The 20,667-nt window shown below is 44.4% G+C and overlaps 1 protein-coding gene across 1 annotated transcript; it reads left to right on the top strand.

Moving 5' to 3' along the window:
* The first annotated feature begins 11,023 nt into the window (after positions 1 to 11,023).
* On the top strand, positions 11,024 to 20,667 carry LOC138362766 (autotransporter adhesin BpaC-like). The gene is made up of 2 exons (XM_069321321.1): positions 11,024 to 11,229; positions 19,608 to 20,667. Exons 1-2 carry the CDS (start codon positions 11,024 to 11,026, stop codon positions 20,665 to 20,667), a joined length of 1,266 nt encoding a protein of 421 aa, XP_069177422.1.

Raw genomic sequence — 20,667 nt, 5'->3', positions numbered from 1 at the left:
GATAAACGGGGAATAACAGGCATAAATGGGTAATAACAGGATAAACGGGGAATAACAGGCATAAATGGGTAATAACAGGATAAACGGGGAATAACAGGCATAAATGGGTAATAACAGGATAAACGGGGAATAACAGGCATAAATGGGTAATAACACGATAAACGGGGAATAACAGGCATAAATGGGTAATAACAGGATAAACGGGGAATAACAGGCATAAATGGGTAATAACAGGATAAACGGGGAATAACAGGCATAAATGGGTAATAACACGATAAACGGGGAATAACAGGCATAAATGGGGGAAAAGGCGATAAAATATATCAATTAAGAATTATGGAATAACGATAATACAAAAAAAAAGCGGATGAAATCGCGGATGATAACGTTATTAGACTCGATTATAGACTCCGGAGCATGATTACGTATGTGGTCAAGCATCAGGTGGCAAATGATAACGAATATATTCAGGCAACAGGTGGCAAATGATAACGAATATATTCAGGCAACAGGTGGCAAATGATAACGAATATATTCAGGCAACAGGTGGCAAATGATAACGAATATATTCAGGCAACAGGTGGCAAATGATAACGAATATATTCAGGCAACAGGTGGCAAATGATAACGAATATATTCAGGCAACAGGTGGCAAATGATAACGAATATATTCAGGCAACAGGTGGCAAATGATAACGAATATAATCAGATATTATTGTGACAGAAATAATCAGTATTTAGTCACTTAAACCTCTAGAGTCTTTTAAGGTAATGTGATTTTTTTTTTATTATTATTATTTTCTACCACAGACGTGGCCAGACATTTACAATGCTAACCAGCATATATACATTTTCTTCTGTCCTCCATGGACAGGGTTAGAGAAGTGTTAAACATATAGTTCAAGGGTTTATTGAACACTCAACTACAGAAGGTGATTCGGTGCTTTTAAAATGCTAAGCTAACCTACATACGTAAATACATAGATACACAGATTTACGTATGCCCTACATAAAGTGTTCGATGTGTCTTTTACATAGTGTCATTAATGTACATTCACAAAGGTGAAATGTAATTCTGATCAGCTTCTATATATACTTTATACCCATACATATACATACACACACACACATATACATACATATATATACACACACACACATGCATTCACATACATTTGTCTCTTTTACTCTGACAGAGTGAGATAGCTGATAGAGAAACTAGTGTGCAATTAAGCACTTAATCACTGAAGGTGATGAAGGTGCTTTTACAAGTTCAGGTTATATAGTTACATCACATACATACATTATATAATTGATACATTACATGGTCAATCTTGGGTACAAGTCCAATATATCATCAAGTGTTCCAGTACTCTTATAGTAGTTACAGAGTTCAGAATACCTCAGCCCAGGAGGGCGAAAGTCAGTCAATATGGGACATTCTACAATATAATGTTCAAGAGAGTGCATGTTTTCTCTTTCACAAAGTTGACACCTTGTGTACTCGACATTTGGGTTTTGATAAAGCTGCCAGATACGTCTATATCCCAGGCGTATTCTGGCCACTATAACATCACATTGCCGGGTTCTTGTTCTATTAGTCCCATATGTGAATGTCTCCTCACGATATCTATCATAATATTTAATGCTACAACTTTCAGGTCTTTGTGAATTTGTTATGAATAATGTGATTGTGAGTAATGAATTTGTTATGGGTAATGTGATTGAGTAAATGACTCAATTATGTTACACTTATTCACTGGAGTCAATGGTGTGTCACGGCGTTAAACGGAGGTCAGGTCAAACGATGAGTCCCAATAACGGGGCTGAAGAGGAGATGACCAAACCACACATCAGAAAACGAAGAAACGTCGACGTTCCGGTCCGTCGTGGACCCTTATCCTCAAGACACGACTCCCTTATCCTCAAGACACGACTCCCTTATCCTCAAGACACGACTCCCTTATCCTCAAGACACGACTCGGTAACGACCCAGAACGGATCCAAACGTCGTCGTTTCTCCATTTCCTGAAGTGCTTTTTGGTCATTGAAGTCAGATACCTTTTGGGAGGTCACACAATTTGACCTGGTTGATAACTGCCCGGGGTCAGGTCACACCTCTGACCAGGTGTGCCATATGGGTTGAGACAGTCATTTAATAGACTTTAATTTAATAGACTTGTAATAGTGGCTTTAGGCATTGTATGTACTAGCTCTATCTATAAAGCCAACAAACTTTGTAAAATCTCTTTATGTATGTACCTTACCTAAATAAAAATTATTATTATTATTATTATTATTTCAGTTCAATCTGGAGACGATGACTGGGGCGTCTTAGGGTGTGGGTGAGACATTAGTTGATCACGTGATTCATGGGGGGAGCAATGGACAGTTGTCTTGAGATGACTGATTGACAGTTGTCACATCTTGTCATGGCGGAGACATGACAGGTAGTCCAAGGCAGTCAAGGCCTCGACCTTGGGGTGGGGACACAAGCCCTCAAGTGCAGGACACGACCATCCCTCCAACAGCAGGGATGGACCACCTCTATCCACCGAGCAACCGAACTCTTGCTGGAGTGTAGTGTGAGGACGGATGATTATGGCCAGACTGACCCAGTGAAACGACTTCAACAGAATCCTTATTTTAGGGCTTGGATGTAGGAGTTAAGTTGTGGACCGGGTTGGGTCCTTGGTGTGGACCGGTTGGGTACAGGGGGGGGACCGGTATGGACCGGGAACATGGTTTATGAGTAACCTGGCTTGGTTGTCAGTCAGGGTAACCAATCTCTTACCAGTACTGAATACATTTGGAAATAGTTGGAAATAGACAATATAATTTTGTAATATATTAATATATGTAATAATTAATATATGTGTGTATATATATTAGTATTTCAGCTAAAACCTTTCCGTATACTGGGATGAATGCTGGGAGCCGAGGGGGAGGCCTCCAGGGAGACCAGTACAGATGGACACTGACCTCATATACAATAAATACAATATGTTAATGAATGACATATTAGTCAAGTACATCCCTGGTGTTATCCCTGACATACTAAAGACAGCAGAGATAACACCACTCCGTAAAGGAGGAAATAAGGCAGAGGCAAAAAAATTACAGACCGATAGCACTAACATCACACATCATAAAAATATTTGGGAGAGTGCTACGAAGTAAGATCACAAAACACATGGAATCACAGCGTCTCCATAGCCCCAGACAACATGGTTCCAGAACAGGGCGCTCTTGCCTGTCGCAGTTGCTGGACCACTATGATATAGCATTAGATGCTATGGAAGACAAACAAAACGCTGATGTAATTTACACAGATTTCGCAAAAGCCTTCGACAAATGCGACCATGGTGTTGTTGCACACAAAATGCGTGCCGAAAGAATTACCGGAAAAATAGGCAGATGGATCTACAATTTCCTGACTAACAGAACCCAATGTGTAATAGTCAACAAAATAGAATCCGGACCATCAACCGTGAAGAGCTCAGTCCACCCAGGGCACTGTGCTGCCCCAGTACAGTCCCCCCAGGATACTGTGCTGGCCCAGTACAGTCCCCCCAGGATACTGTGCTGCCCCAGTACAGTCCCCCAGGGTACTGTGCTGCCCCAGTACAGCCCCCCAGGGTACTGTGCTGCCCCAGTACAGTCCCCCAGGGTACTGTGCTGCCCCAGTACAGTCCCCCAGGGTACTGTGCTGCCCCAGTACAGTCCCCCAGGGTACTGTGCTGCCCCAGTACAGTCCCCCAGGGTACTGTGCTGCCCCAGTACAGCCCCCCAGGGTACTGTGCTGCCCCAGTACAGTCCCCCAGGGTACTGTGCTGCCCCAGTACAGTCCCCCAGGGTACTGTGCTGCCCCAGTACAGTCCCCCAGGGTACTGTGCTGCCCCAGTACAGTCCCCCAGGGTACTGTGCTGGCCCAGTACAGTCCCCCCAGGATACTGTGCTGCCCCAGTACAGTCCCCCAGGGTACTGTGCTGCCCCAGTACAGCCCCCCCAGGGTACTGTGCTGCCCCAGTACAGCCCCCCCCAGGGTACTGTGCTGCCCCAGTACAGTCCCCCCAGGGTACTGTGCTGCCCCAGTACAGCCCCCCCAGGGTACTGTGCTGCCCCAGTACAGTCCCCCAGGGTACTGTGCTGCGCCAGTACAGTCCCCCAGGGTACTGTGCTGCCCCAGTACAGTCCCCCAGGGTACTGTGCTGCCCCAGTACAGCCCCCCCAGGGTACTGTGCTGCCCCAGTACAGTCCCCCAGGGTACTGTGCTGCCCCAGTACAGTCCCCCAGGGTACTGTGCTGCCCCAGTACAGTCCCCCCAGGGTACTGTGCTGCCCCAGTACAGTCCCCCCAGGGTACTGTGCTGCTCCAGTACAGTCCCCCCAGGATACTGTGCTGCCCCAGTACAGTCCCCCCAGGATTCTGTGCTGCCCCAGTACAGTCCCCCAGGGTACTGTGCTGCCCCAGTACAGTCCCCCAGGGTACTGTGCTGCCCCAGTACAGCCCCCCCAGGGTACTGTGCTGCCCCAGTACAGTCCCCCAGGGTACTGTGCTGCGCCAGTACAGTCCCCCAGGGTACTGTGCTGCCCCAGTACAGTCCCCCAGGGTACTGTGCTGCCCCAGTACAGCCCCCCCAGGGTACTGTGCTGCCGCAGTACAGTCCCCCAGGGAACTGTGCTGCCCCAGTACAGTCCCCCAGGGTACTGTGCTGCCCCAGAATAGTCCTCCAGGGTACTGTGCTGCCCCAGTACAGCCCCCCCCAAGGTACTGTGCTGCCCCAGTACAGTCCCCCAGGGTACTGTGCTGCCCCAGTACAGTCCCCCAGGGTACTGTGCTGCCCCAGTACAGTCCCCCAGGGTACTGTGCTGCCCCAGTACAGTCCCCCAGGGTACTGTGCTGCCCCAGTACAGTCCCCCAGGGTACTGTGCTGCCCCAGTACAGTCCCCCAGGGTACTGGGCTGCCCCAGTACAGTCCCCCAGGGTACTGTGCTGCCCCAGTACAGTCCCCCAGGGTACTGTGCTGTCCCAGTACAGTCCCCCAGGGTACTGTGCTGCCCCAGTACAGTCCCCCAGGGTACTGTGCTGCCCCAGTACAGTCCCCCCAGGATACTGTGCTGCCCCAGTACAGTCCCCCAGGGTACTGTGCTGCCCCAGTACAGTCCAGCAGGGTACTGTGCTGCCCCAGTACAGCCCCCCCAGGGTACTGTGCTGCCCCAGTACAGTCCAGCAGGGTACTGTGCTGCCCCAGTACAGCCCCCCCAGGGTACTGTGCTGCCCCAGTACAGTCCCCCAGGGTACTGTGCTGCCCCAGTACAGTCCCCCAGGGCACTGTGCTGCCCCAGTACAGTCCCCCAGGGTACTGTGCTGCCCCAGTACAGCCCCCCCAGGGTACTGTGCTGCCCCAGTACAGCCCCCCAGGGTACTGTGCTGCCCCAGTACAGCCCCCCAGGGTACTGTGCTGCCCCAGTACAGCCCCCCCAGGGTACTGTGCTGCCCCAGTACAGTCCCCCAGGGTACTGTGCTGCCCCAGTACAGTCCCCCAGGGTACTGTGCTGCCCCAGTACAGTCCCCCAGGGTACTGTGCTGCCCCAGTACAGCCCCCCCCAGGGTACTGTGCTGCCCCAGTGCAGCCCCCCCAGGGTACTGTGCTGCCCCAGTTTAGCCCCCCAGGGTACTGTGCTACCCCAGTACAGCCCCCCCAGGGTACTGTGCTACCCCAGTACAGCCCCCCAGGATACTGTGCTGCCCCAGTACAGTCCCCCAGGGTACTGTGCAGCCCCAGTACAGCCCCCAGGTACTGTGCTGCCCCAGTACAGTCCCCCAGGGTACTGTGCTGCCCCAGTACAGCCCCCCCAGGGTACTGTGTTTGCTCCAGTACAGCCCCCCAGGTACTGTGCTGCCCCAGTACAGTCCCCCAGGGTACTGTGCTGCCCCAGTACAGCCCCCCCAGGGTACTGTGCAGCCCCAGTACAGCCCCCCAGGTACTGTGCTGCCCCAGTACAGTCCCCCAGGGTACTGTGCTGCTCCAGTACAGCCCCCCCAGGGTACTGTGTTTGCTCCAGTACTTTTTCTCATCCTCATATCGGACACAGACAAGGACACAACCTATAGTACTCTATCATCCTTTGCAGATGACACTAGGATCTTCATGAGAGTAGACAACATAGAGGACACGGCAAACCTCCAGTCAGATGTAGATCAGGTCTTTCTATGGGCTACAGAAAATAATATGGTGTTTAACGAAGATAAGTTCCAGCTCATGCGCTACGGAAAAAATTAATATATAAAAACAGAAACCACGTACAAAACGCAGTCAAATCATAACATAGAACGAAAAAGCAATGTAAAGGATCTAGGTGTACTCATGTCGGAAAACCTTACCGTTAAAGAACACAATAAAGTAGCCGTCACAACTGCAAGAAAAATGACAGGTTGGATAACAAGAACTTTTCACACTAGAGATGCTATACCGATGATGATACTTTTCAAAACGCTTGTGCTCTCTAGAGTGGAGTACTGCTGCACAATGACAGCACCTTTCAAAGCTGGAGAGATTGTTGACCTGGAGAGCGTGCAGAGATCCTTTACTGCTAGAATCCACTCAGTAAAACACCTAAACTACTGGGATAGTTTAGGCGACTGAAATGCCTAAATCTGTATTCACTAGAGCGCAGGCAGGAGAGTTACATAATAATTTACACGTGGAAAATATTAGAGGGGCTGGTCCCAAACCTGCACACAGAAATAACACCACATGAGACCAGAAGGCATGGCAGGATGTGCAGAATACCCCCGTTGAAGAGCAGAGGTGCAACAGGTACTCTGAGAGAGAACTATCAACATCAGAGGTCCGAGACTGTTCAACACGCTTCCACTACACATAAGGGGCATAACTGGCCGACCCCTCACAGTGTTCAAGAGAGAACTGGATAAACCCCTCCAAAGGATACCTGGTTGATACCTAATCAACCAGTTCATACGTCAGGCTGCAAGGAGCCGCGTCCAACAGCCTGGTTTACCAGTCCAGCAACCAGGAGGCCTGGTCGACGACCGGGCCGCGGGGACGCTAAGCCCCGAAAACACCTCAAGGTAAGGTACATAAAAAATGACAGCTTAGTTACGACTCCGATAATATCGGGTCCCCCAGACACGCGGCCCCCAGACACGCGGCCCCCAGACACGCGGCCCCCAGACACGCGGCCCCCAGACACGCGGCCCCCAGACACGCGGCCCCCAGACACGCGGCCGGCAGCGAGGGGTCGAGGACTGGCGACCCATCACTCTATCCACTTTAAGTAACGCTCCCCAAGACGTGTAGCTCAATTTGAATAATTAACAGCAAGACCTGACCCGCCACCCGTTAGCCGGGCCCCAAGCTTCGCCTCCAACAGCCTCTTACAAGATTAACTTCAAAATGAGCAACCAGTTACAAGATTAACTTCAAAATGAGCAACCAGTTACAAGATTAACTTCAAAATGAGCAACCAGTTACAAGATTAACTTCAAAATGAGCAACCAGTTACAAGATTAACTTCAAAATGAGCAACCAGTTACAAGATTAACTTCAAAATGAGCAACCAGTTACAAGATTAACTTCAAAATGAGCAACCAGTTACAAGATTAACTTCAAAATGAGCAACCAGTTACAAGATTAACTTCAAAATGAGCAACCAGTTACAAGATTAACTTCAAAATGAGCAACCAGTTACAAGATTAACTTCAAAATGAGCAACCAGTTACAAGATTAACTTCAAAATGAGCAACCAGTTACAAGATTAACTTCAAAATGAGCAAGCAGTTACAAGATTAACTTCAAAATGAGCAACCAGTTACAAGATTAACTTCAAAATGAGCAACCAGTTACAAGATTAACTTCAAAATGAGCAAGCAGTTACAAGATTAACTTCAAAATGAGCAACCAGTTACAAGATTAACTTCAAAATGAGCAAGCAGTTACAAGATTAACTTAAAAATGAGCAACCAGTTACAAGATTAACTTCAAAATGAGCAGCCAGTTACAAGATTAACTTCAAAATGACCCGCCTGTTACAAGATTAACTTCAAAATGACCCGCCTGTTACAAGATTAACTTCAAAATGACCCGCCTGTTACAAGATTAACTTCAAAATGAACAACCAGTTACAAGATTAACTTCAAAATGAGCAACCAGTTACAAGATTAACTTCAAAATGACCCGCCTCTTACAAGATTAACTTCAAAATGACCCGCCTCTTACAAGATTAACTTCAAAATGACCCGCCTGTTACAAGATTAACTTCAAAATGAGCAGCCAGTTACAAGATTAACTTCAAAATGAGCAACCAGTTACAAGATTAACTTCAAAATGAGCAACCAGTTACAAGATTAACTTCAAAATGAGCAACCAGTTACAAGATTAACTTCAAAATGAGCAACCAGTTACAAGATTAACTTCAAAATGAGCAACCAGTTACAAGATTAACTTCAAAATGAGCAACCAGTTACAAGATTAACTTCAAAATGAGCAACCAGTTACAAGATTAACTTCAAAATGACCCGCCAGTTACAAGATTAACTTCAAAATGAGCAGCCAATACAAATATTTACTTTCAATAAAACAGCCAATAAGAATGTCACTTTTATTTGAACTATCACCGAGATTTTGAAGAACTGTGAGTGCATGTTTCATAAGCAATAAACATCTTGAGGTTATCTTGCGATGATTTCGGGGCTTTTAGTGTCCCCGCGGCCCGGTCCTCGACCAGGCCTCCACCCCCAGGAAGCAGCCCGTGACAGCTGACTAACACCCAGGTACCAATTTTACTGCTAGGTAACAGGAGCATAGGGTGAAAGAAACTCTGCCCATTGTTTCTCGCCGGCGCCCGGGATCGAACCCGGGACCACAGGATCAGAAGTCCCGCGTGCTGTCCGCGCGGCCGACCGGCTGTGCGACACGTTAAATAACATGCAAGAGGAAATCAACAAAATCAATAAATCAATAAACCAAGTCAATTAATAATCTACAACGTTTATGAATAACAAATTTGAATCTAAGTGAATATCAATGTCGCTGGCACGTCAAATGCGTAAGGAACTGTATAATGAAGTGTATAATGAAATGTATAATGAAGTGTATAATGAAGTGTATAATGAAATGTATAATGAAGTGTATAATGAAATGTATAATGAAGTGTATAATGAAGTGTATAATGAAATGTATAATGAAGTGTATAATGAAGTGTATAATGAAGTGTATAATGAAGTGCATAATGAAGTGCATAATGAAGTGTATAATGAAGTGTATAATGAAGTGTATAATGAAGTGTATAATGAAGTGTATAATGAAGTGTATAATGAAGTGCATAATGAAGTGTATAATGAAGTGTATACAGAATTGCATAATGAAGTGTATAATGAAGTGCAGAATGAAATGCGTAATTACGGCATGATGAAGTACGAAAATCAGTGAACTACATAACGAAGTGAATAAAGAAATGCATAACGAAAATGCACAAACAAGTGCAAAAAATGTATAATGATGCGCATAATGAATTACATAAACAACTGTACAATGAAGTGCATAAACAACTGTACAATGTAGTGCATAAACAACTGTACAATGAAGTGCATAAACAACTGTACAATGTAGTGCATAAACAAGTGTACAATGAAGTGCATAAACAACTGTACAATGTAGTGCATAAACAAGTGTACAATGAAGTGCATAAACAAGTGTACAATGAAGTGCATAAACAACTGTACAATGAAGTGCATAAACAACTGAACAATGAAGTGCATAAACAAGTGTACAATGAAGTGCATAAACAACTGTACAATGAAGTGCATAAACAAGTGTACAATGAAGTGCATAAACAACTGTACAATGAAGTGCATAAACAAGTGTACAATGAAGTGCATAAACAACTGAACAGTGAAGTGCATAAACAACTGTACAGTGAAGTGCATAAACAACTGTACAGTGAAGTGCATAAACAACTGTACAATGAAGTGCATAAACAACTGTACAATGTAGTGCATAAACAACTGAACAGTGAAGTGCATAAACAACTGTACAGTGAAGTGCATAAACAACTGTACAATGAAGTACATAAACAACTGAACAATGAAGTGCATAAACAAGTGTACAATGTACTGCATAAACAAGTGTACAATGAAGTGCATAAACAACTGTACAATGAAGTGCATAAACAAGTGTACAATGTAGTGCATAAACAACTGAACAATGTAGTGCATAAACAACTGAACAATGTAGTGCATAAACAACTGTACAATGAAGTGCATAAACAACTGAACAATGTAGTGCATAAACAACTGTACAATGAAGTGCATAAACAACTGTACAATGAAGTGCATAAACAACTGTACAATGAAGTGCATAAACAACTGTCCAGTGAAGTGCATAAACAAGTGTACAATGTACTGCATAAACAAGTGTACAATGTACTGCATAAACAAGTGTACAATGAAGTGCATAAACAACTGTACAATGAAGTGCATAAACAAGTGTACAATGTAGTGCATAAACAACTGAACAATGTACTGCATAAACAACTGAACAATGTAGTGCATAAACAACTGTACAATGAAGTGCATAAACAACTGTACAATGAAGTGCATAAACAACTGTACAATGAAGTGCATAAACAACTGTACAATGAAGTGCATAAACAAGTGTACAATGAAGTGCATAAACAAGTGTACAATGAAGTGCATAAACAACTGAACAATGAAGTGCATAAACAAGTGGAGAGTGACGTTCACAAGTGCTGGGGAAGGGGTACATCCACCAAGGGTCGGGATTGTTGCTGTGGCGAACTCATCAGAACATATGAATAAAGAAACAAATTCACAAGGGCCATGATGAGGGTTCGAACCTACGTCTGAGAGGATCCCAGACGCGAATTAATCGACTGGGCCGCGACATGGTTAAAATAATTGTAACCGGGAGTTCTACTGCCCTCATACGGATCCTGCAGCCTCTCCGAGACACAAGCCAGGGTTGTACACAATTTCCCCCATGCACTCGAGCTCTGTCAATAAGCTGTTCTACCTCTCCGAGTTCAGCTGCATGAGGGAATTGTGTAAAACCCTGGTTTGTATCTCGGAGAGGCTGCAGGATAAAAAGAAGAAACAGAGATATGATCACTACATACAAAATATTAGCAAGACTCGACAAAACTGGCAAAGTGGAATTCGTGAAGCCTACAACTTCACGAACAAGAGGTCATAGATTCAAACTAAGGAAATAAAAATGCCGAAAATATATTAGACTGTTTTTCTTTTGCAAACAGAGTGGTAGACGGTTGGAACAATGTAAGTGAGAAGGTGGTGGACCGTCAAATAGTTTCAAATATATATATATATATATATATATATATATATATATATATATATATATATATATATATATATATATATATATATATATATATGTCGTACCTAGTAGCCAGAACTCACTTCTCAGCCTACTATTCAAGGCCCGATTTGCCTAATAAGCCAAGTTTTCCTGAATTAATATATTTACTATAATTTTTTTCTTATGAAATGATAAAGCAACCCTTTTCACTATGTATGAGGTCAATTTTTTTTTATTGGAGTTAAAATTAACGTAGATATATGACCGAACCTAACCAACCCTACCTAACCTAACCTAACCTATATATATAGGTAAGGTTAGGTTAGGTAGCCAAAAAAAGCTAGGTTAGGTTAGGTAGGTTAGGTAGACGAAAAAACATTAATTCATGAAAACTTGGCTTATTAGGCAAATCGGGCTTTGTATAGTAGTATAGTAGGCTGAGAAGTGCGTTCTGGCTACTAGGTACGACATATATATATATATATATATATATATATATATATATATATATATATATATATATATATATATATATATATATATATATACACACATATATATATATACATATACACATATATATATACACACATACACACACACATATATATATATATATATATATATATATATATATATATATATATATATATATATATATATATATATATATATATGTCGTACCTAGTAGCCAGAACTCACTTCTCAGCCTACTATGCAAGGCCCGATTTGCCTAATAGGCCAAGTTTTCATGAATTAATTGTTTTTCGACTACCTAACCTACCTAACCAAACCTAACCTAACTTTTTCGGCTACCTAACCTAAACTAACCTATAAAGATAGGTTAGGTTAGGTTAGGTAGGGTTGGTTAGGTTCGGTCATATATCTACTTTAATTTTATCTCCAATAAAAAACAATTGACCTCATACATAATGAAATGGATAGCTTTATCATTTCATAAGCAAAAAAAAGAGAAAATATATTAATTCAGGAAAGCTTGGCTTATTAGGCAAATCGGGTCTTGCATAGTAGGCTGAGAAGTGAGTTCTGGCTACTAGGTACGACATATATATATATATATATATATATATATATATATATATATATATATATATATATATATATATATATATATGATTATTATAATTATTTTCTACCACAGACGTGGCCACACATTTACAATGCTAACCAGCATATTCACATTTTCTTCTGTCCTCCATGGACAGGGTGAGAGATGTGTTAAACATATAGTTCAGGGATTTATTGAACAATCAACTACAGAAGGTGATTGTAGTGCTTTTAAAATGCTTGGCTAAGCTACTGACATAAATACATAGATACACAGAGTTCCGTATGCCCTACATAAAGTATTCAATGTGTTTTTTACATAGTGTCATTAATGTGCATTTACAAAGGCGAAATGTAATTCTGATCAGCTTCCACATATACTTTATACACATACATATACATACACATATACATATACATACACACATATAGTTATGCGGTGGGTGGTGGACCTAGGGACTTGGGGTTCGATTCCGCCCCCCCCCCCCTCCCGGCACCGCCGGAAAAACAAATGGGCAGAGTTTCCTTTACCCTGATGCACCTGTTACCTAGCAGTAAATAGGTACCTGGGACTTAGTCAGCTGCTACGGGCTGCTTCCTGGTGTGTGTGTGTGGGGGGGGGGGGAGTAGTTAGTAACAGTTGATTGGACAGTTGAGAGGCGGGCCGAAAGAGCAGAGTTCAACCCCCGGAAGCACAACTAGGTGAATACAACTAGGTGCATACACACACACACATACATACACATACACACATTTATGGCTCTCTTACTCTAAGAGGGTAAGATAGCTGATAGAGAAACTAGTGTGTTATTAAGCACTTAACCACTGAAGGTGATTAACGTGTTTTTACAAGCTCAAGTTATATAGTTACATCACAAACATACATTGTATAATTGATACATTACATGGTTAATCTTGGGTACAAGTCCAATATATCATCAAGTGTTCCAGTATTCGCATAGTAATTACAGAGTTCAGCATACCTCAGCCCAGGAGGGCGAAAATTATACGACAAAGAGTACTGGGAAGACGAGACACCACAAGCGTAGCTCTCATCCTGGAACTACACCTAGGTTCTACACTTGGGAAATTACACTGAACAAACATATGTCAACATGGCTCAACACACACACATTGAACAAACATGTGTCACCATGGTTCAACACACACACATTGAACAAGCATGTGTCATCATGGCTCAACACACACACATTGAACAAACATGTGTCATCATGGCTCAACACACACACATTGAACAAACATGTGTCACCATGGTTCAACACACACACATTGAACAAACATATGTCAACATGGTTCAACACACACACATTGAACAAACATGTGTCACCATGGTTCAACACACACACATTGAGCAAACATGTGTCATCATGGTCTCGTAGCCTGGTGGATAGCGCGCAGGACTCGTAATTCTGTGGCGCGGGTTCGATTCCCGCACGAGGCAGAAACAAATGGGCAAAGTTTCTTTCACCCTGAATGCCCCTGTTACCTAGCAGTAAATAGGTACCTGGGTGTTAGTCAGCTGTCACGGGCTGCTTCCTGGGGGTGGAGGCCTGGTCGAGGACCGGGCCGCGGGGACACTAAAGCCCCGAAATCATCTCAAGATAACCTCAAGATGGTTCAACACACACACATTGAGCAAACATGTGTCATCATGGTTCAACACACACACATTGAACAAACATGTGTCATCATGGTTCAACACACACACATTGAACAAACATGTGTCATCATGGTTCAACACACACACATTGACCAAACATGTGTCATCATGGTTCAACACACACACATTGAACAAACATGTGTCATCATGGTTCAACACACACACATTGAACAAACATGTGTCATCATGGTTCAACACACACACATTGACCAAACATGTGTCATCATGGTTCAACACACACACATTGAACAAACATGTGTCATCATGGTTCAACACACACACATTGAACAAACATGTGTCATCATGGTTCAACACACACACATTGAACAAACATGTGTCATCATGGTTCAACACACACACATTGAACAAACATGTGTCATCATGGTTCAACACACACACATTGAACAAACATGTGTCACCATGGCTCAACACACACACATTGAACAAACATGTGTCATCATGGTTCAACACACACACATTGAACAAACATGTGTCACCATGGTTCAACACACTCTCATTGAACAAACATGTGTCACCATGGTTTAACACACACACATTGAACAAACATGTGTCATCATGGTTCAACACACACACATTGAACAAACATGTGTCATCATGGTTCAACACACATTGAACAAACATGTGTCATCATGGTTCAACACACACACATTGAACAAACATGTGTCACCATGGTTCAACACACACACATTGAACAAACATGTGTCACCATGGTTCAACACACACACATTGAACAAACATGTGTCACCATGGTTCAACACACACACATTGAACAAACATGTGTCATCATGGTTCAACAAACCATATATGACAAAATCAGTGTTTCGCACACGAATACAAAGTGATGTAGTCACACTTATTCCTTAATGTGGTCATATTAATGTAGTCATATTAATGTGGTCATATTTATACTTAAAAATTTAATATAGACAAATATATAAAATGACTAATATGAGTGGAGCAAACCCTTGCACGTCCAGTACTGTGTACAGGACCTGTACCTCACAGTCCAGTACTGTGTACAGGACCTGTACCTCACAGTCCAGTACTGTGTACAGGACCTGTGCCTCACAGTCCAGTACTGTGTACAGGACCTGTACCTCACAGTCCAGTACTGTGTACAGGACCTGTACCTCACAGTCCAGTACTGTGTACAGGACCTGTGCCTCACAGTCCAGTACTGTGTACAGGACCTGTACCTCACAGTCCAGTACTGTGTACAGGACCTGTACCTCACAGTCTAGTACTGTGTACAGGACCTGTGCCTCACAGTCTGGTGCTACGTACAGGACCTGTGCCTCACAGTCCAGTACTGTGTACAGGACCTGTACCTCACAGTCTAGTACTGTGTAGAGGACCTGTGCCTCACAGTCCAGTACTGTGTACAGGACCTGTACCTCACAGTCCAGTACTGTGTACAGGACCTGTGCCTCACAGTCCAGTACTGTGTACAGGACCTGTGCCTCACAGTCCAGTACTGTGTACAGGACCTGTGCCTCACAGTCCAGTACTGTGTACAGGACCTGTGCCTCACAGTCCAGTACTGTGTACAGGACCTGTACCTCACAGTCCAGTACTGTGTACAGGACCTGTGCCTCACAGTCCAGTACTGTGTACAGGACCTGTGCCTCACAGTCCAGTACTGTGTACAGGACCTGTACCTCACAGTCTAGTACTGTGTACAGGACCTGTACCTCACAGTCTAGTACTGTGTACAGGACCTGTACCTCACAGTCCAGTACTGTGTACAGGACCTGTGCCTCACAGTCCAGTACTGTGTACAGGACCTGTACCTCACAGTCTAGTACTGTGTACAGGACCTGTACCTCACAGTCCAGTACTGTGTACAGGACCTGTGCCTCACAGTCCAGTACTGTGTACAGGACCTGTACCTCACAGTCTAGTACTGTGTACAGGACCTGTACCTCACAGTCTAGTACTGTGTACAGGACCTGTACCTCACAGTCCAGTACTGTGTACAGGACCTGTGCCTCACAGTCTAGTACTGTGTACAGGACCTGTGCCTCACAGTCCAGTACTGTGTACAGGACCTGTACCTCACAGTCCAGTACTGTGTACAGGACCTGTACCTCACAGTCCAGTACTGTGTACAGGACCTGTGCCTCACAGTCCAGTACTGTGTACAGGACCTGTGCCTCACAGTCTAGTACTGTGTACAGGACCTGTGCCTCACAGTCCAGTACTGTGTACAGGACCTGTACCTCACAGTCTAGTACTGTGTACAGGACCTGTACCTCACAGTCCAGTACTGTGTACAGGACCTGTACCTCACAGTCTCGCTATTATATAATTCAAAATATTTCAGGCGTGCAAAATCATATTTGCACTTACCGCAAGAAGGAAATATATGAGGCTTAAGGCCGCGCTGCGAAGTTGTTAAGAGATACGACTTCTGGCGCTCCTGCCAACCCCACCCTCCCCCCATCCCCCCCACCCCCAGTGTAAACACGCACGTACGCACGCACGCACGCACGGGGGCCTCGTAGCCTGGTGGATAGCGCGCAGGACTCTTAATTCTGTGGCGCGGGTTCGATTCCCGCACGAGGCAGAAACAAATGGGCAAAGTTTCTTTCACCCTGAATGCCCCTATTACCTAGCAGTAAATAGGTACCTGGGAGTTAGTCAGCTGTCACGGGCTGCTTCCTGGTGTGTGTGTGTGTGTGTGTGTGTGTGTGTGTGGTGTGGAAAAAAAGTAGTTGGTAAACAGTTGATTGACAGTTGAGAGGCGGGCCGAAAGAGCAAAGCTCAACCCCCGCAAACACAACTAGGTGAATACACACACATATGTGTGTGTGTGTGTCCTCAACTATGAGGACACACCGAAAGGGAAACAATGAGGAGATAAAAAAAATTCCTAACAGATAGCATGGGAAACAGAGCTCAGGGGAAAGACGGCCCAATATATGATGGACTACATCACGCAGAAGTGCAAGGACGCAGCAAACAAGTTTGTCCCAGTCCAAAAGGAAAACAGAGAAATGAAGATGAGAAATCCATGGTTTAATCAGAGATGTAGGCTAGCTAAGCAGCAAAGTAAAAGGGCATGGAGAAACTATAGGAATAACAGGTCACTTGAGAGCAGAGAAAGATACCAGAATGCCAGGAATGAATATGTCAGGATGAGAAGAGAGGCAGAAAGACAATACGAAAATGACATCGCAAGCAAGGCAAAGACTCAGCCTAAATTGCTCCACAGCCACATCAGGAGAAAAACAACAGTAAAGGAACAGATTATGAAATTAAGGATAGGGGCAGAAGGCTTCACTACAAACGACAAGGAAGTGTGTGAGGAACTGAATAAGAAATTCCAGGAGGTCTTCACCGTAGAGCAAGGAGAAATTCCAGAGATAAGAGAGGGAATAGTTAACCAGGAACCACTGGAATAGTTTGAGATTACCAGCGGGGAAGTAAGGAAGTGTTTACTAGAGTTGGATGTGACAAAGGCTATAGGCCCAGATGGAATCTCCCCTTGGATACTAAAGGAAGGAGCAAAAGAACTGTGCCTACCACTCTCCATAGTGTATAACAAATCACTGGCAACAGGGGAACTGCCAGATATTTGGAAAGCAGCTAATGTAGTCCCGATATACAAGAAAGGGGATAGACAGGAGGCTCTGAACTACAGGCCAGTGTCCCTAACCTGCATACCATGCAAGCTGATGGAGAAGATTGTGCGAAGAAAGCTAGTGGAACATCTGGAGCGAAAGAACTTTGTAACACAGCATCAACATGGGTTCAGGTATGGCAAGTCCTGCCTCACAGGGTTACTTGAATTCTACGATCAGGCAAAAAAAAATAAGGCAAGAAAGAGAAGGGTGGGCAGACTGCATTTTTTTGGATTGCCAGAAAGCCTTTGATACAGTGCCACACAAGAGGCTAGTGCGAAAGCTAGAGATGCAGGCTGGAGTGAAAGGGAAGGTACTCCATTGGATAAAGGAGTACCTAAGCAACAGGACAACGAGTCAGTGTGAGGGGTGAGGTCTCAGATTGGCGAGACGTTACAAGTGGAGTCCCGCAGGGGTCAGTTCTTGGACCTATAATGTTTCTGGTATATGTAAATGATCTCCCAGAGGGTATAGATTCGTTCCTCTCGATGTTTGCCGACGATGCAAAAATTATGAGGTGGATTAAAACAGAGGATGGTAGTAGGAGGCTACAAGATGACCTTGACAGACTGAATGAATGGGCCAACAAATGGCTGTTGAAGTTCAACCCGAGTAAATGCAAAGTAATGAAACTAGACGGTGGAAACAGGAGGCCAGACATAGGATACAGAATAGGAGATGAAGTCCTTAATGAAATGGACAGAGAGAAAGATCTAGGAGTTGATATCACACCAAACCTGTCTCCTGAAGCCCACATAAAAAGAATAACATCTGCGGCGTATGCGAGGCTGGCTAACATCAGAACTGCCTTCAGGAATCTGTGTAAGGATTCATTTAGAATCTTGTATAACACATATGTAAGACCAATCCTAGAGTATGCGGCCCCAGCATGGAGCCGGTACCTTGTCAAGCACAAGATAACATCTACAGCAGCAGCAGCTACAAGATAACATCTACAGCAGCAGCTACATGATAACATCTACAGCAGCAGCTACAAGATAACATCTATAGCAGCAGCTACAAGATAACAGCAACAGCTACAAGATAACATCTACAGCAGCAGCTACAAGATAACAGCAACAGCAGCAGCTACAAGATAACAGCAACAGCAGCAGCTACAAGATAACAGCAACAGCAGCAGCTACAAGATAACATCTACAGCAGCAGCTACAAGATAACAGCAACAGCAGCAGCTACAAGATAACATCTACAGCAGCAGCTACAAGATAACATCTACAGCAGCAGCTACAAGATAACATCTACAGCAGCAGCTACAAGATAACAGCAACAGCAGCAGCTACAAGATAACATCTACAGCAGCAGCTACAAGATAACAGCAACAGCAGCAGCTACAAGATAACATCTATAGCAGCAGCTACAAGATAACATCTATAGCAGCAGCTACAAGATAACAGCAACAGCAGCAGCTACAAGATAACATCTATAGCAGCAGCTACAAGATAACAGCAACAGCAGCAGCTACAAGATAACATCTACAGCAGCAACTACAAGATAACATCTACAGCAGCAGCTACAAGATAACAGCAACAGCTACGAGATAACATCTATAGCAGCAGCTACAAGATAACAGCAACAGCAGCAGCTACAAGATAACATCTACAGCAGCAGCTACAAGATAACAGCAACAGCAGCAGCTATAAGATAACAGCAATAGCAGCAGTTACAAGATAACAACAACACAACCAATCAATAACACCACTAACAAACACAAACAAAAACACTGAGGACTTGAAGGAGACCACAAACAAGGGGCAGCAAGGACACAAAAGCCTAACACTAACAACGACAGAGCCTCCGTTAACAACGACAGAGCTTCCGTTAACAACGACAGAGCTTCCGTTAACAACGACAGAGCTTCCGTTAACAACGACAGAGCTTCCGTTAACAACGACAGAGCTTCCGTTAACAACGACAGAGCTTCCGTTAACAACGACAGAGCTTCCGTTAACAACGACAGAGCTTCCGTTAACAACGACAGAGCCTCCGTTAACAACGACAGAGCCTCCGTTAACAACGACAGAGCCTCCGTTAACAACGACAGAGCTTCCGTTAACAACGACAGAGCCTCCGTTAACAACGACAGAGCCTCCGTTAACAACGACAGAGCTTCCGTTAACAACGACAGAGCCTCCGTTAACAACGACAGAGCCTCCGTTAACAACGACAGAGCTTCCGTTAACAACGACAGAGCTTCCGTTAACAACGACAGAGCCTCCGTTAACAACGACAGAGCCTCCGTTAACAACGACAGAGCTTCCGTTAACAACGACAGAGCCTCCGTTAACAACGACAGAGCTTCCGTTAACAACGACAGAGCTTCCGTTAACAACGACAGAGCCTCCGTTAACAACGACAGAGCTTCCGTTAACAACGACAGAGCTTCCGTTAACAACGACAGAGCTTCCGTTAACAACGACAGAGCTTCCGTTAACAACGACAGAGCCTCCGTTAACAACGACAGAGCCTCCGTTAACAACGACAGAGCTTCCGTTAACAACGACAGAGCTTCCGTTAACAACGACAGAGCTTCCGTTAACAACGACAGAGCTTCCGTTAACAACGACAGAGCCTCCGTTAACAACGACAGAGCTTCCGTTAACAACGACAGAGCCTCCGTTAACAACGACAGAGCTTCCGTTAACAACGACAGAGCCTCCGTTAACAACGACAGAGCTTCCGTTAACAACGACAGAGCTTCCGTTAACAACGACAGAGCCTCCGTTAACAACGACAGAGCCTCCGTTAACAACGACAGAGCCTCCGTTAACAACGACAGAGCCTCCGTTAACAACGACAGAGCTTCCGTTAACAACGACAGAGCTTCCGTTAACAACGACAGAGCTTCCGTTAACAACGACAAACAACGACATCAAACACAGGGAACGCATTAA

This window comes from Procambarus clarkii, chromosome 9, assembly GCF_040958095.1.
Source record: "Procambarus clarkii isolate CNS0578487 chromosome 9, FALCON_Pclarkii_2.0, whole genome shotgun sequence".
Lineage (NCBI taxonomy): Eukaryota > Metazoa > Arthropoda > Malacostraca > Decapoda > Cambaridae > Procambarus > Procambarus clarkii.
Note: the sequence above shows the minus strand (reverse complement) of the source record. Positions and strands in the feature narration are given on the sequence as shown.

Excerpts from the sequence above, each read along its gene's own strand:
- LOC138362766 (XM_069321321.1), top strand. The coding sequence starts at position 11,024 with ATGCACTCGAGCTCTGTCAATAAGCTGTTCTACCTCTCCGAGTTCAGC. Across the intron at positions 11,230-19,607 it reads TACAACTTCACGAACAAGAG|AGCTTCCGTTAACAACGACA; the intron begins GTCATAGATTCA and ends TAACAACGACAG.